Below are 17,919 nucleotides of genomic sequence, written 5' to 3'. Positions count from 1 at the left end.
ACCATCAGGCAAATTAGCTGGGTACAGTACCTAAAAGACAACACAAGATGGTAGGCTTAGAACACCATTAGGCCTAACTCACTGCTATGGCCTTGAACAGACTGTCTAATTCTAAAAAAAAAAAAATTAATTATAACACAGTCCTCGTTCTCAAGAGGCCCACAAAAATGACCTTTACAATGACTAGATACATGCTACTCTAAAAAACCATTTTCTTGGCTTTTTACTCTGAGTCTGAGAATACGAGGTATAACCGTAAAGCCTTAAGTTTGATTTTCATATAGCTGATGAGACTAGCTTCTTCCTGGATGATCATACTTTGTATGTTTACTACCTAATGACGTTGAATATGAGCAGCCATCCTGAGATAGACCTCACAGTCCATCGTCCTAAAATTCTGTTGCCAGATATCAGAAGTGACATACACACAAAAAAAGCACGGGTGATTGCCCTTGACAATGATGAGTATTTCCTGGCCTCTCTTGGTAGCTATGTTTATTCCCTATTGTTCAAAAAACACGCCCTGATCCTTTTCCCCAGAAAAATACACGTCAATAAAAATTTCCAGGGTTTGACACATCAGGGGCCACGTGAAAAACTCCTAATTCAGCCCTCTCCTTTCACAGATGAGGAAATTAAGCCTATGACAGATCAAGTGAACCTACCCATGGTCAAAAGCTTGGCACGACACATTCTCTATTCTTTCTCTTTGAGCATCATGTGTGACAGACGGAACAGCCGTGCCTAAAGGAAGATAGGGTAGTAGCCTTAAAAATAACGAAGTCTGGCTCATTTCTACAAACTGAGGGTTTCCTTCCAAAATGGAACCAGGACAGATGAGACTAAAAAGCCAAATTTCCTAACTCCTTGCTCCGTGTTCAGAAAATTCTACCGCATGTGCCTCCTTTAATACACCTCACGGAAGTTTCAAGGGACAACTTCCTCATCTTAATATTTCAGGTTTTGTATATTTTTCCCATAACGGACCATGATTTTATACATTGTGTGCCATATTCCCCTCTCTACCTGTCTTAATGGAAGAGTACTAATCTATCCTATAGGATCTTAGAGTCGGAGCATTAAAGGTCGCCTGTCGAATCTGTTACCCAATGTCCTTTACAATTCATTGAGCACTTACTTACTAGGGACCAGACACTATGCTGGAGGCCTACTTGTGAACTCTCCAACACCTGGGTCATCTAGGCTCTTTCTGTAACATCCAGGGATACAGTACTCATTAATTCTTGGGATTGCTTATTTAATTAGAGTTAGAGAACTCTAATTGTTAGTAGATTCTTCCTTATACTCAGGTGATACCTGCCTAATAGACTCCAGTAATAGACCTGTCCTCTGAAGAAGCACAAATTGAAATCTAAGCTCTTCATCATAGGGCAGCAAGTAAAGAAGAGAGTAAGGATGCCCTCAGTAGGTCTATTCCCTTCCAGATCTGTCAATTCTTTCTCACATCACATGGTATTCAAATGCTAACTACAAGCAGAAGGGAATAAATTGCCTATTTGATTTTTCAAATTGTATGTCTGAGGTGACATCACACATGTATCCTAAAAATGAGAATTCTAGTTGAGAACTTCCATATTCTGAATTAATTTTTAAATTAATGGAGCTAAGTAAAAAAGATATTCTCTAATTACCTTTGGGGCTCAAGTCTAGCAGAAACCAATCTCGCAAAACCCCCATTTCTTCCACTGTCCTCGTGGTATGCAATAGTAATATCAACGTGGTTGAAGAGGAAGTAAATATGACTTTTGTTGAATTCAGGCTGCAAAAAGATAAAGAAACTTTAAAGAAGCTTGAACTTTTCTTAAAAACTAAAAAACATAAAATCTGGCCATGGAATAAAAATGAGATACACTATAATATTATTGACTATATTCTGTTTTTCATCTCCATAACTTACTTTTTTTTTTATACCTGGAAGCTTGTACCTCATAATCCCCTTCATTTATTTCTGCCCATCCCCCAACCCCTCCCCTCTGGCAACCACCAGTTCTCCCTCAGAACCTTCGGAAGGAACCAACGCTGCTGACGCCTTGATCTTGAACTTCTAGTCTCCAGAACTGTGAGACAATGAATTTCTGTTGGTTTGAGCTCCCAATTTTGTAGTGTGTTTTTAGAGCAGCCCTAGCAAACGAGGGGCTTGGCAATATGAGCTTTGCAATCAAACAGCTGGTTACTAGCTGCATGACCATAAACAAGTCATTTAACCTCTTGGACCCTCACTTTCCTCTTTTTATTTTTTTAAGAATTTTTTTAATGTTTATTTATTTTGAGAGAGAGAGTATGCCCGTGCAGTGGACTGGCAGAGAGAGGAGGAGAGAAACCCAAGCAGGCTCTATGCTGTCAGCACAGAGCCCCATGCAGGACTTGATCCCACAAACTGTGGGATCATAACCTGAGCCGAAATCAAGAGTCGGATATTCAACAGACTGAATTCCCCAGGCACCCCTCCTCTTTTTAAAAACGGGGACAATCGGGACACCTGGCTGGCTCAGTCGGTACAGTATGTGACTCCTGATTTCAGGATCATGAGTTTGAGCCCCATGATGGGTATAGAGATGACTTAAAAAAATTTTTTTAATTAAAAAAATAAGATTGCTCATGGAACTGTTGAGGACTACATAGAATCATGTATGTAAAGTACTTAGTGAAGTGCTTAGCATAGGAAGCCTTGAATAAATACTAGCTGTTACATCACCCAGGCCCTTCAATCTTCAGAAAATGAGTCCAAATGAACCTTGTCAATTACCATATTGAGTCATCTGCAACACGCAGAACTCCTAGATTAAGAATCATGGCTCTGCAAATCCCAGAACTGAGAGTGACGGGCCTGAAGGAACTTTTGAGATCCTTTAGTACAGTGATGATAGAGGGTAAGAGTGATCCTACTGCGGCTGGGCGACTGGGTGGCTCAGACCGTTGAGCATCTAACTCTTGATCTTGGCTTAGGTCATGATCTCACAGTTCGCGGGTTCGAGCCCCGCATCGGGCTCTGTGCTGATGGTGCAAAGCCTGCTTGAGATTCTGTCTCTCCTTCTCTCTGCCCCTCCCCTGCTTGTGCGCTCTCTCTCTCTCTCTCTCTCTCTCAACATAAATGAATAAACTTTTAAAAATATTAAAAAAAAAAAAGAGTGCCCCTGTGGGGGAGTATCACAATCAGCTTGGGGTGGAGAGTAAGTACTGCTCACGGCAATGCTGTCCATTATTGCAAAGAATTAGAAACTGGAAAACAAGACCATCAGTACAGTGAAATGAAATATGGAATAACCATATAGAGCAATAAAATGCAGCTAGCAGATTTGCATGCACTAGGATGGAGGGATACCACGTATCGGTATTGGATGTTCATGATCTGTACTAACAGAAGCGGCACAAGCAGCACAGCACAGTGGTTAAGGATGTGGACTCCACAGTCAAACCACCTAAGGTGGAAAGCTCGGGTACGGCATCCGCTAGCCTGTGTGACCAAGTCGCTTAACCCCTCAGTGTCTGGGTTTCTACACCTATGACGCAGAAATCGTAACAGTACTTACCTTTTTTATGTTATTTTAGAGATAGAGAGTGAGTGGGGGAGGGGCAGAGAGAGAGGGAGAGAGAGAATCCCAAGCAGGCTCTGCACTCGGTGCAGGGCTCAATCTCATGAACCATGAGATCGTGACCTGAGCCCAAATGAAGAGCGGAACACTTAGCTGACTGAACCACCCAGGCACCCAATAACAGCACTTATCTTAATGGGTACTGTGAGGATTAAATCACCCCAGGAACAGCATCTCCCCCACTCTGGGACACAAAAGGGTCCAATGTGATGGGTAAAGTGGTAACAAGGCCCTTAAGGATCTGGATCCTGCTTCTCTCTCCAGCCTCATCTGCCGCCACAGCCTCTACGTCTAACCAGGTAAATGACTACAAAGAATTCTTTATGCTGTGCTCTCATAGCACTGGGCTCGTATGCCAGTCACTGACCACATCAAATTGTAGTCAGTGTACTCACACGTTTACATCCCCTAGTCAACTGTGTTCCCCAGCGGATCACAAGGCTGGGAACTTTGCTTCATTCATCCATTCGTCCATTCAGCAAAATATTTTTGAACATCTACTATGTGCCAGGCACTTCTTAACTGTGTCCTAAGAGCTAATATCCTGCAGGGGGTCAAAAAATGCAAGAGGTAGTTAGGTATATTGCAAAGAGACGAGAATTTGGATCAAAAACCATTGGGATGCAATTCAGATTTTGCCCCATATAATCCTCTGTAGGTCAGTCTTTATTCGCCTTAGTTTTCTTTTTCTTTCTTTTCACATAACAGGAAATGAATTTTTCTTTTTTTTTTTTTTTTGAGAGAAAGAGAGGGCAAAGTGAAGGAGGGCAGAGAGAGAGAGAGAGAGAGAGAGAGAGAGAGAATCCCATGGGGGCAGAGAGGAAGGGGGAGGGAAAGAGAGAGAGAAGTGGGACTCCAGCTCACCTAATGCGGGGCATGAACTGGTGAACGGTGAGATCATGACCTGAGCCAAAGTCGGATGCTTAACCGACTGAGCCACCCAGGAGCCCCCAAAGTAAAGTCTTTTAAATTAAAAACAAAAACAAAACGTGAGCTGACAAGAAAGTAAAGAACTGCCATGTCAAATTCTAAAGCAGGAAGCCAGAGAGGTAACCTCTGTGAGGGAGCATTGATGGTGCTCTTGCCCTGGGGACATCTGACCTGGGCAAACTTGGAAAGACAGTTTAGGTAGCCTCCTGGAATAAAGAGCAGAGAACTCGAGGAGGGCCCTCCCAGGCAAGAAGGCTCTGAGACCACCCACCCCGCTCAAAACCAATACCCTCAGGGTAAAGACGAACAGGAAGCAAGCTTTTTCTCCTCCCCCAAAGGACTACAGGGAAGATGGCCTTGGTGCTAAACAGAAAAGGCAGTGGGGGAACTGTCCTTGAACAGTTGTGCCCACAGGCCAGCCCTAACATATATATGCAGTTTGGAGTCCCATCACCGAAGTGGCCCCAGGAAAGTCAAGTCATGAATTTGCTTTCAGGCGGCCCCAGACTGGTATTTCCCAAAAACCCCTGGAAGAAGTCAATGAAAATCCTCTCTGGAGGAAAGTACTTTGACCCCAGGGCTCAAAGAAACTCCATAAACAATTGTTGAGAACAATGTATATGTTGGGGCACCTGGGTGGGTGAGTCTGTTGAGCCTTCTGACTTCAGCTCAGGTCATGATCTCGAACCCCTCGTCAGGCTCTGTGCTGACAGCTCAGCCTGGGTAGCTCCGTTGGTTAAATGTCTGACTTTGGCTCAGGTCATGATCTCAGGGTTCATGGGAGGCCCCGTGTAGGGCTCCACGCCAACCGTGAGGAGCCTCCTTGAGATACTCTCTCCCTCTCTCTCTGCCCCTCCCCTGCTTGCATGCACACTCTCTCTCTCTCTCTCAAAATAAATACATAAATAAAAACTTTTAAAAATTTTTGCAGAAATGAGAGAGATGATTACTGAAATTAAAAATTCAATCCCTATGTTCAGGTGAGCACAAGCCCCGCTTAGGGCAAACACGAACCCTGCTTCGGGTGAGCCCCGCTTCTCTCTCTCTCTCCCTCTGCCCCTCGCTCACTTGCACTCCCTGTCTCTCAAAAAAAAAAAAATCAATGCCTATGTTTATTTTTTTTCAGTATTTTTGAGGCTTGTTTATGGATGAAATAACTTAGTAATTCATCACTTACATACAACACCCAGTGCTCATCACAAGTGCACTCAATGTTTGTGTTCATAAGAGAAGAAACAAGTGAGGAAGAAAATTTATAGACTAGAAGATAGGGCAGAAGAACACGGCACAGGAAAAAAAATGGAAAATACAGAAGGGAGGTTAAGAGACACGGAGGAGAAAATAAAAACTTTTAACCTAGGTTTAATCGGAGTCTGAAAAGGAAAGAAGAAAAGTTCTGACAATGGCTGAGAATTCCAGAACTGATAAAAGGCACCAATCCAGGGGCACCTGGGTGACTCAGTCGGTTAAGCATCCAACTCTTGATCTCAGCTCAGGTCTTGGTTCCGGGTTGTGAGTTCAAGCCCCACATTGGGCTCCATGTTGGCATGGAGCTTACTTAAAAAAAATCATACTACAGGGCATCTTGGTGGCTCAGTCAGTTGGGCATCCGACTTTGGCTCAGGTCATGATCTCACAGTTGGTGAGTTCGAGCCTCGCATCGGACTCTGTGCTGACAGCTCAGAACCTGGAGCCTGCTTCAGATTCCGTCTCCCTCTCTCTCTCTGCCCCTCCCCCCTCTCTGCCCCTCCCCCAGCTAAAGCTCTGTCTCTCCGTCTCTCAAAGATGAACATTAAAAAAATTTTTAATCATACTTCACAGAACCCAAATGCCACCAATTATAAAACATCATTATTTTATGTGCTACTAGGAAAAAACATTGCCAATTAAACTTTGACAACCCATCATCTGAAAGAGACACATCCTAATTTCATAAATGTTAAAATATGGGAAAATAGTTTTAGAATCAATAAAATGTGGGATATAAAAATAATTTACAAAGCATAAAATAATACAACAGAACTGAGACCAAACGTCATATCCATAAATGTAAATATGTTTAACTCACCTATTAAGAGGAAAGGGGCTTTCAGAAGTTACCACAGAGCAAAACTCAACAATACATTGTATATAAGAGACACATCTAAAACAAAAAGGCTCTGGGGTGCCTGGCCGGCTCAGTCAGTAGAGCATGGGACTCTTAATCTCAGGGTTGTGAGTTCAAGCCCCATGTTGGATGTGGAAACTACTTAAAAATTTTGAAGAAAATAAAGAGTTTCTGAAAAATTAAAAAGAAAGGAAGGGCCAAGTTACAGAGTGTGAACAGGGGAGGGGCGGAGAGAGAGGGAGACACAGAATCCGAAGCAGGCTCCAGGCTCCGAGCTGTCAGAACAGAGCCCGATGTGGGGCTCGAACTCACGAACCATGAGATCATGAACTGAGCCCAAGTCGGACTTGTAACCAACTGAGCCACCCAGGTGCCGCTTATGCCTTCACTTTAAACAACTAAAACCAAAATGGGTAATAAAGTATATGAAAACAACAGTTTTTGACCCTCAGACAACAAAGAACATTAAGAGAGTGATCACCAAGAGAAAGGCAACGAATACGCTGAGCCCTACTACTGCATCAAGCTTACTTCCCAGAGAGAGTTCCCAGGCTGTGGTGCAAGGAAAGGGGCCCCAAGCAGCGCCCTGCAGGCTCCCCGAATTGAAGACAACAAGTTCACAGTCCAGGGACACCAAGCGGCTAGATGGTGAGGGGCAGAAAACCAGAGAGAAGAGAGCTACCCAGAGATTTCTGGAGGTACGCAGAGGGCTCTCTTTCATCACAGTATTGATGAGTACACGCGTATAAAGTGTGCCAGTCCTTGTCTTTTTGCCCCTCATCTCCAAATCCATTCCCTTTGGTCTCTGTGAAAATCATCTAGGCCCTTTAGTTTCCCTTTGCAAGCTGGCGCCGAAAGAAGTTTCGTCAGTAGAGGGCGCTGGACAGCCATTACCCGGGAATAGGCAGAAAGCAGAAGGCAGGCGATTTGTGGGGCAGTGAAACTCCTGGGTATGATACCGTAACAGTGGACACATGTCGTCTCACATTGGTCCAAACCCACAAAATGTACAACCAAGAATGAACCCTACCGTAAACTGGGTGGTAATGGTGCACGAATGTAGGTTCATCAATTATAACGAATGTACCACACTCTGGTGAGTGATATTGATCCCGGGGGAGGCTCTATGCATGTGAGGGGGAGAAGGGGGTGCATGGGTGGCTCAGGTGGTTAAGTGTCCAACTCTTAACTTTGGTTCAGGTCATGATCTCATGGTTTGTGGGATCCAGCCCCTGCTTTCGGCTCTGCAGCGACAGCATGGAGCCCGTTTGGGATTCTCTCTCTCTCTCAAGATAAATTAAACATGTTTATTTTTGAAAGAGAAAGCGGGCGTGAAGGAGAGGCAGAGAGAGAGAGTGGGGCAGAGGATCAGAAGTGGGCTCCCCTCTGACAGCACAAGCCCGAGGTGGGGCTCAAACTCACAAACCAGGCGATCATGACCTGAGCTGAAGTCAGACACTCAACTGACCAAGCCACCCAGGTGTCCCAATAAATAAACATTTTTTAAAGATAGATAAATAATGGGGCTAGAGAGAAACAGAGTATGAGCAGGGGAGGGGCAGAGAGAAAGGGAGACCCAGAATCCGAAGCAGGCTCCAGGCTTTCAGCTTTCAGCACAGAGCCCGACGTGGGACTCGAACCCGTGAGCCATGAGATCATGACCCGAGCCGAAGTCGGATGCCTAGCCGACTGGGCCACCCAGGTGCCCCTATTTAAATTTTTTTGAGTTTAATTATCTGTAGTAATCTCTACACCAATGTGGGGATCGAACTCACAACCTTGAGATTAAAAGTTAAATGCTCTACCAACTGAGCTAGCCAGGCACTCTGTCTCTCTCTCTCAAAAAAATAAACATTAAAAAAAATTTTTTTAATTTAAATAGATAAATAACACAGGTGCCTCAGATCTGGCAAAAATAACCAAGATGGTGTACAAATGACTGAAATTTAGGAAGCACCTGCCCTCTTCTCTGGAAAGAAACAGTTGACAGTATCATCAGTTAGAGCACGGAAGTTTTTTGTGTGTCTCGTGTCCATGAAATACAGCCAGACCAACACTAAACCATCCTACACACCTAGAAAACTGACTGGAGGATAAACACAACCATCTGCACAACCTGAACCACCGAATTCAGCAGGTACGCGGCGCGCAGAGGTGAATTTGGGGAGCGAGAAGCCGCCAAAGGTAGGGAACTGCTTTTGCGGGAGGAGAGAGGATGGAGACTGGGGAGGGGGGGGAGAATACGGGAACTGCACCCCTCCCCAAAAGCAGCTGGAGAGAAAGTGGCAAATTGGAAACAGCTGCAGGGACTGAGCTAAAAAGGGAGAAAAGAGAAAGGAGAGGGCTTAAATTCCATTAGGACCATAAACAAGGGGAAAGCAAAGGCTGCAACTCTGCAGTTCGATACCTGACGGTGCTCTGGTGGGAAGGGCAAATCCCCAGGAGCAGGGTGGGGTCCGGGAGGTTTTCGGGCCACACGGGGAGAAGCGGTTCCACCCCTGGAAGGATATTTGGTAGACTGTTGAAGCCACCCGGTCCCGGCAGACCCCACAAAACGGCCACATTCGCTGGTGCTGGAACAGGGTCGTTGAGGGGGGAAGCCTGGTGCCAGGTGTGCGTTGTGATTTTCCATCATCCCCGAGACGCCGCTGCTACGCTGTCTCGCGGACTTTTTCTGGGGCGGGCTGGCACCTGGCCGCAGTCTCGGGGCTCCGGCAGCGGCAGGGGTCCCGCCCGCGTTCCTGGGTGCAGCCGACATTCGGCCATCGCTCATTCGGCCTTTGCTCTGTGAGACCCTCCCGCAGAGGGGGGGAACGGGTCAAAGCCGAAGTCCTTCGGAAGTAAGGGGCCGGGGACCACAGCCGCATCTGAGACAAAACTTCGGAGAGAGGTACTGCCTGGGGCCTGGTCATGGAAAGTGAAAAAGCGGGGAGTGGACGAGAGCTGAAGACAGAGGACGGGTGCATGACTGCTGAGCCAGGAGAACAAACAGGGAGGCTGGGTGGCGCCATTGTCACCACTCCCGCGCGTGCGCATAGGCACCTACGAGCACTGCAACAATCCACCCCAGTAGGCTAGCGGCGCCATCTAGTGGAGAGCGGAGCCGTTACACTGAGCCCCGCCCACCTGGGCCAACCTGGCTCTCAAGAACACAAGTCTCACTGCCGGCTTAGTTTATGGACTATAACATGCTACATACGCTAACATCTAAGGGAAAACAAAGCAATTTCAGTCCTACTTTAATCTGTTAGGTTCATCTATTCAGTTTTCTTTCTTTTTTTTCTTTTTTCTCTTTCTCTTTCACAATTCTTTTTCTTGAATACAGAAAGAGAAAAAAATGCATTTTTATTTTCAATTTTTATTAAAAATATTTTTCTTTAATTTTTATTACTATATTTTTTCCTTTTGTGTAAATTTTTTCAGATTCTATTTTACTTCCATCATTTTATTTTAGTCTACTTCAGTGTATTCACCTTTTCAAATTTTCAAACAATTTCCTTTTTTTTTCTTTTCTTTTGCTTGAATGCAGAAAGAGAAAACTTCAGTTTTACTTTCAATTTCTTTTAAAAATACTTTTAATTTTTGTTGCTATATTTTTCACTTTTATGTAAACTTTTTCAAATTCTATTTACTTCCATCATTTTATTTTAGTCTAATACAGTGTATTCACTTTTTCAAATTTATCTTTTTTTATCTTTTTCTTTTTTTATCTTTTTTCTCTTCTTTGTTTCTTTTCTTTTTTCTTAAATACAGAAAAAGAAAAAATTCATATTTATTTTTAATTTTTATTAAAAATATTTTTCTTTAACTTTACTATACTCTTCACTTTTGTGTATATTTTTTCAAATTCAATTTTACCTGCATCATCTCATTTTAGTCTACTTCAGTGTATTCATGTTTTCAAATTCTCAAAAGACTTCCTTTTTTTTCTTCCCCCCCCCCCCTTTTATTTTCTCTAATCTGTCAAACCACTTTCAACACCCAGACCAAAATACAACTAGGATCTAGCATCATCTATTCAATTTGTATGGGTGTGTGTGTGTAATTTTTAATTTTAATTTTTTTTAATTTTAGTTTTTTTAATTTCAATTTTTCTACCTCATTAATTCCTTTTCTCCCTTCAAAATGACAAAACGAAGGAATTCACCCCAAAAGAAAGAGCACGAAGAAACGACGGCCAGGGATTTAACCAACATAGATACAAGCAAGATGTCTGAACCAGAATTTAGAATCACGATAAGAATACAAGCCGGGGTCAAAAATAGATTAGAATCCCTTTCTGCAGAGATAAAAGAAGTAAAAAATAGAATGAAATTAAAAATGCTATAACTGAGCTGCAATCACGGATGGATGCAGCGGCAGCAAGGATGGATGAGGCAGAACAGAGAATCACCGATATAGAGGACAAACTTATAGAGAATAATGAAGCAGAAAAAAAGAGGGAGATGAAGGCAAAAGAGCACAATTTAAGAATTAGAGAAATCAGTGACTCATTAAAAAGGAACATAAGAGTCATAGGGGTCCCAGAGGAGGAAGAGAGAGAAATAGGGGTAGAAGGGTTATGTGAGCAAATCATAGTGGAAAACTTTCCTAACCTGGGGAAAGACACAGACATCAAAATCCAGGAAGCACAGAGGACCCCCATTAGACTCAACAAAAACTGACCACCAACAAGGCATATCATAGTCAAATTCACAAAATACTCAGGCAAGGAGAGAATCATGAAAGCAGCAAGGGAAAAAAGTCCTTAACTTACAAGGGAAGACAGATCAGGTTTGCAGCAGACCTATCCACAGAAACTTGGCAGGCCAGAAAGGAGTGGCGGGATATATTCAGTGTGCTGAATCAGGAAAATATGCAGCCAAGAATTCTTTATTCAGCAAGGCTGTCATTCAAAATAGAAGGAGAGATAAAAAGTTTCCCAGACAAACAAAAATCAAAGGAGTTTGTGACCACTAAACCAGCCCTGCAAGAAATTTTAAGGGGGACTTTCTGAAGGGAGAAAAGATGAAAATATATATAAATAAATAAATAAATACCAAAAGCAACAAAGATTAGAAAGGACCAGAGAACACCAGAAACTCCAACTCTACAAGCATCATAATGGCAATAAATTCATGTGTTTCAGTACTCACTCTAAACATCAATGGACTAAATGCTCCAATCAAAAGACATAGGGTAACAGAATGGATAAGAAAACAAGATCCATCTATATGCTGTTTAAAAGAGACCCACTTTAGACCTAAAGACACCTTCAGATTGAAAATAAGGGGATGGAGAACAATCTATCATGCTCATGGTCAACAAAAGAAAGCTGGAGTAGCCATACTTATATCAGACAATCTAGACTTTAAAATAAAGACTGTATCAAGAGATGCAGAAGGGCATTATATCCTAATCAAGGGGTCTATCCACCAAGAAGACCTAACAATTGTAAACATTTATGTGCCAAATGTGGCAGCACCCAAATATATAAATCAATTAATCACAAACATAAATTCATCGATAGTAATACCATGATAGTAGGAGACTTCAACACCCCACTCACAGCAATGGACAGATCATCTAATCAGAAAATCAACAAGGAAACAATTACTTTTGAATGACACACTGGACCAGATCGACTTAACAGATATATTCAGAACATTTCATCCTAAAGCAGCAGAATATACATTCTTCTGCAGTGCACATGGAACGTTCTCCAGAATAGACCATATACTGGGACCCAAATCAGCCCTAAGTAAGTACAAAAAGATCGAGATCATACCGTGCCTATTTTCAGACCACAACGCCATGAAACTCGAAATCAACCACAAGAAAAAAATTGGAAAGATAACAAATACTTGGAGACTGAAGAACATCCTACTAAAGAATGAATGGGCTAACCAAGCAGTTAAAGAGGAAATTAAAAAGTATATGGAAGTCAATGAATATGATAACACCACAACCCAAAACCTCTGGGATGCAGCAAAGGCGGTCATAAGAGGAAAGTATATAGCAATCCAGGCCTTCCTAAAGAAGGAAGAAAGATCTCAGATACACAACCTAAACTTATGCCTTAAGAAGCTGGAAAAAAGAACAGCAAATAAAACCCAAAACCAGCAGAAGACAGGAAGTATAAAGATTAGAGCAGAAATTAATGCTATCGAAACCAAAAACACAGTAGAACAGATTAATGAAACCGGAAGCTGGTTCTTTGACGGAATTAACAAAATTGATAAACCACTAGCCAGTTTGATCAAAAAGAAAAAGGAAAGGACCCAAATAAATAAAATCAAGAATGAAAGAGGAGAGACCATAACCAACACAGCAGAAATAAAAACAATAATAAGAGAATATTATGAGCAATTATATGCCAATAAAATGGGTAATCTGGAAGAAATGGACAAATTCCTAGAAACATATACACTACCAACACTGAAACAGGAAGAAATAGAAAATTTGAACAGACCCATAACCAGTAAGGAAACTGAATTAGTAATCAAAAATCTGCCAAAAAACAAGAGTCCAGGGCCAGATGGCTTTCCGGGGGAATTCTATCAAACATTTAAGGAAGAGTTAACACCTATTCTCTTAAAACTGTTCCAAAAAATAGAAATGTTCCAAAAAATAGAAAACTCCCAAACTCTTTCTATGAAGCCAGCATTACCTTGATTCCAAAACCAGACAGAGACCCCACTAAAAAGGAGAACTATAGACCAATTTCCCTGATGAATATGGATGCAAAAATCCTCAACGAGATATGAGCCAACCGGATCCAACAATACATTAAAAAAATTATTCACCACAACCAAGCAGGATTTATACCTGGGATGCAGGGCTGGTTCAATATCCGCAAAACAATTAACGTGATTCATCACATCAATAAAAGAAAGGACAAGAACCATATGATCCTCTCAATAGATGCAGAGAAAGCATTTGACAAAATACAGCATCCTTTCTTGATAAAAAGCCTCAAGGGGCGCCTGGGTGGCTCAGTCGGTTAAGCGTCCGACTTCGGCTCAGGTCGTGATCTCGCAGTCCGTGAGTTCGAGCCCCGCGTCGGGCTCTGTGCTGACAGCTCAGAGCCTGGAGCCTGTTTCAGATTCTGTGTCTCCCTCTCTCTGACCCTCCCCCGTTCATGCTCTGTCTCTCTCTGTCTCAAAAATAAATAAACGTTAAAAAAAATAAAAAAAAAACCCTCAAGAAAGTAGGCATAGAAGGAGCATACCTCGAGATCATAAAAGCCATATATGAACAACCCAATGCTAATATCATCCTCAACGGGGAAAAACTGAGAGCTTTCCCCCTAAGGTCAGGAACAAGACAGGGATTCAACATAGTATTGGAAGTCTTAGCCTCTGCAATCAGACAACACAAAGAAATAAAAGGCATCCAAATCAGCCAGGAGGAGGTCAAACGTTCACTCTTCGCAGATGACATGATACTCTATATGGAAAATCCAAAAGATTCCACCAAAAAACTGCTAGAACTGATCCATGAATCAATGCACAGAAATCGGTTGCATTCCTATACACCAACAATGAAGTGACAGAGAAATCAAGGAATCGATCCCATTTACAGTTGCACAAAAAACCATAAAATACCTAGGAATAAATCTAACCAAAGAGGTGAAAAATCTATACACTGAAAACTATAGAAAGCTTATGAAAGACAATGAAGAAGACACAAAAAAAATGGAAAAAGATTCCATGCTCCGGGATAGGAAGAACAAATATTGTTAAAATGGCAATACTACCCAAAGCAATCTACATATTCAATGCAATTCCTATCAAAGTAACACCAGCATTCTTCACAGAGCTAGGACAAATATTCCTAACATGTGTATGGAACCAGAAAAGACCCCGAATAGCCAAAGAGATCTTGAAAAAGAAAACCAAAGCAGGAGGCATCACAATCCCAGACTTCAAGCTATACTACAAAGCAGTAATCATCAAGACAGTATGGTACTGGCACAAGAACAGACACTCAGATCAATGGAACAGAATAGAGAACCCAGAAATGGACCCACAAACGTATGGCCATCTGATCTTTGACAAGGCAAGAAAGAATATCCAATGGAATAAAGACAGTCTCTTCAGCAAGTGGTGCTGGGAAAACTGGACAGCGACACGCAGAAGAATGAACCTGGACCACTTTCTTACACCAGACACAAAAATAAACTCAAGATGGATGAAAGACCTAAACGTAAGACAGGAAGCCACCACAATCCTCGAGGAGAAAGCAGGCAAAAACCTCTTTGATCTTGGCCGCAGCAACTTCTTACTCAACACGTCTCCAGAGGGGAGGGAAACAAAAGCAAAAAAGAACTACTGGGACCTCATCAAAATAAAAATCTTCTGCACAGTGAAGTAAACAATCAGCAAAACTAAAAGGCAACAGACAGAATGGGAGAAAATATTTGTAAATGACATATCAGATAAAGGGTTAATATCCAAAATCTATAAAGAACTTAGCAAACTCAACACCCAAAGAACAAATAATCCAGTGAAGAGATGGGCAAAAGACATGAATAGACACTTCTCCAAGGAAAACATCCCGATGGCCAACCGACACATGAAAAAGTGCTCAACATCACTCATCATCAGGGAAATACAAATCAAAACCACAATGAGATATCATCTCACATCTGTCAGAATGGCTAACATTCACAACTCAGGCCAACAACAGATGTTGGTGAGGATTCGGAGAAAGAGGATCTCTTTTGCATTGTTGGTGGGAATGTAAGCTGGTGCGGCCACTCTGGAAAACAGGATGGAGGTTCCTCAAAAAATTAAAAATAGAACTACCCAACGACCCAGCAATTGCACTATTAGGCATTTATCCACGGGATACCGGTGTGCTGTTTCGAAGGGACACATGCACCCCCATGTTTATGGCAGCACTGTCAACAATAGCCAAAGTATGGAAAGAGCCCAAATGTCCATCGATGGATGAATGGATAAAGAAGATACGGTATATATACACAATGGAGTATTACTCGGCAATCGAAAAGAATGAAATCTTGCTATTTGCAACTACGTGGATGGAACGGGAGGGTATTATGCTAAGTGACATTAGTCAGTCAGAGAAAGACAAATATTATATGACTTCACTCAGATGAAGACTTTAAGAGACAAAAAAGATGAACATAAGGGAAGGGAAGCAAAAATAATATAAAAAAAGGGAAGGGGACAAAACAGAAGAGACTCTTAAATATGGAGAACGAACTGAGGGTTACTGGAGGGATTGTGGGAGGGGGATGGGCTAAATGGATAAGGGGCGTTAAGGAATCTACTCCTGAAATCATTGTTGCACTATATGCTAACTAATTTGGGTGTAAATTTTAGAAAATAAAAAACAAATTAAAAAAAAAAAAAAAGTACCATCAGTTAGACAACCAAGCAAGAAACTGGGCAGTCATCCTATATAGGAGACTGCTGGAGAGCCACAAGGCCCACCGTGAGATCGGGACTTCCAAGCTAAAAAGCTCTGAGCTGGATTCCTACTTCTGCACTTAACAAGCTGTATGCCTCTAGTCATGTCACTTAACCTCTCAGAGACTGGGTTTCATCACCTATAAAATGGCAGCAGTAGGGTCCTAGCAACAGGGCTTTTCTCAGGATTAAATCAGGCACTGTAGGAAGTAATATCGCACACAGGACCTCCCTCCATGACCCAGCTTCTGCCCAGCCACCTTTTCAGCATCATCTCTAGCTGCACCTCCCAAACCCTAAACCTTATGCCACAGACCTGCTCAACTACTCAGTCCCCCAATCATAGCATCCTGTTCCCAGACTTCCAAGTTATTTTTTTTAATTTTTTTTAATGTTTATTTATTTTTGAGAGAGAAAGAGAGAGAGACAGAGTACAAGCAGGAGAGGAGCAGAAAGAGGGAGACACAGAATCTGAAGCAGGCTCCAGGCTCTGAGCTGTCAGCACAGAGCCCGACACGGGGTTTGAACCCACAAACCGAGAGATCATGGCCTGAACTGAAGTCAGATGCTCAACCAACTGAACCACCCAGGTGCCCCCAGACTTCCAAGTTCTTGATCACACTGATTTCCCTCCTAGAAATGCTCACCCACCCATTTATTTCACAAATACATTTTCACTCCCTTCATTATATCCTCCTTGTCTCTCAGTCTCCTATCATTGAACATTCTATTGTATTGATCTATCTACAGGTCTATCTCCTTAGTCAGGACTGTGAACTTCTAGAGGACAAAGACCACGTCTACTTGAGTTTGTATTCCCAACACCTAGCACAAAACCTAGAAGATGGTAGGTGTCCCATTAATGTTTGCTAAGTGACTACCCTAGAAGGCAAATTATTAAGTGAGGCAACATTCTTATATTTCTAAGTAAGTTCTCAACACTTACATGGATAAGGCAGGCATGTTTCGATTCGCCACTTTTGGCAATAAAACATCCTATTGGAAATCCTGGTGTGCAGTACTTGGTTCCATCCCCTGTATTATGGCACCATATGACAGGCATATTGTCAATAATCCTAAATACAAATATTTTACCAATAAAAGTTTTAACAAGCGTTTCACACCAAGCAATACCAACATCATCTTGCATGGATCTAAGTTCAAATTTTTAATCAAAGTTACAAAAAATAGCATACAATTTCAAGGACCTATTAAAACTACTTTTGGGGCACCTCAGTGGCTCAGTCAGTTAAGCGTCCAACTTGTGCGTTTGTGCGTTCGAGCCCCACGTCAGGCTCTGCTGACAGCTCAGAGCCTGGAGCCTGCTTCGGATTCTGTGTCTCCCTCTCTCTCTGCCCCTCCCCCACTCACACTGTCTCTCTCTCCTTCAAAAATAAATAAACATTTTTTAAAAATTTAAAAAAACTACTACTTTTTTTTAGGGGCACCTGGGTGTGGCTCAGTCACCCAGGCATCCAACTCTTTGTTTCAGCTCAAGTCATGATCTCACGTGGGCTCAAGCCCTGTGTCGGTTCTATGCTCATGGTGTAGAAGCTGCTTGGGATTCTCTCTCTCCCTCTCTCTCTCTCTGCACCCCCCTTCTCGTGCTGTCCCTGTGTCTCTCAAAATAAACTTAAAAAAATTTTTAAAAACCTACTTCCTTTTTTTTAAAAAACTACTTCTGAAAGGACTTGAAAAATTAAATCATGTCCTCTCATTTGCCAAACCTACCAGTGATGCTGATAATTCAGTCGTATTCCTTTCCTCAAAAAGGCCAGCTTTTTCTCCTGGTCATCATTTGCTGTATCATAGGATTTTACACAAACTTTTATGCATGTTTCTGTCCTGTTAA

General features: G+C 42.3%; 1 protein-coding gene across 3 annotated transcripts in view; it reads right to left on the bottom strand.

The window, feature by feature from the left end:
* Nucleotides 1-17,919, bottom strand: part of LOC125932012 (transmembrane 9 superfamily member 2-like) — a 90,854-nt gene that overhangs the window by 55,312 nt on the left and 17,623 nt on the right. For 2 of the 3 annotated variants that reach the window (XM_049644364.1, XM_049644365.1), the window contains exons 4-6: nucleotides 17,799-17,919; nucleotides 17,014-17,143; nucleotides 1,653-1,780 (exon numbers count right to left, since the gene is read on the bottom strand). The exon at nucleotides 17,799-17,919 is cut by the window's right edge and continues 7 nt beyond it. In XM_049644364.1, the coding sequence (XP_049500321.1) occupies nucleotides 1,653-1,780; nucleotides 17,014-17,143; nucleotides 17,799-17,919 (379 nt within the window). The remainder of the gene's footprint in view (nucleotides 1-1,652; nucleotides 1,781-17,013; nucleotides 17,144-17,798) is intronic. The other variant, XM_049644366.1, reaches the window with a different exon arrangement.

The sequence above is a fragment of the Panthera uncia genome, chromosome X (genome assembly GCF_023721935.1).
Source record: "Panthera uncia isolate 11264 chromosome X, Puncia_PCG_1.0, whole genome shotgun sequence".
NCBI classification, from domain to species: domain Eukaryota; kingdom Metazoa; phylum Chordata; class Mammalia; order Carnivora; family Felidae; genus Panthera; species Panthera uncia.
The sequence above is the reverse complement of the archived record's forward strand: the minus strand, read 5'-3'. Positions and strand labels throughout refer to the sequence as shown.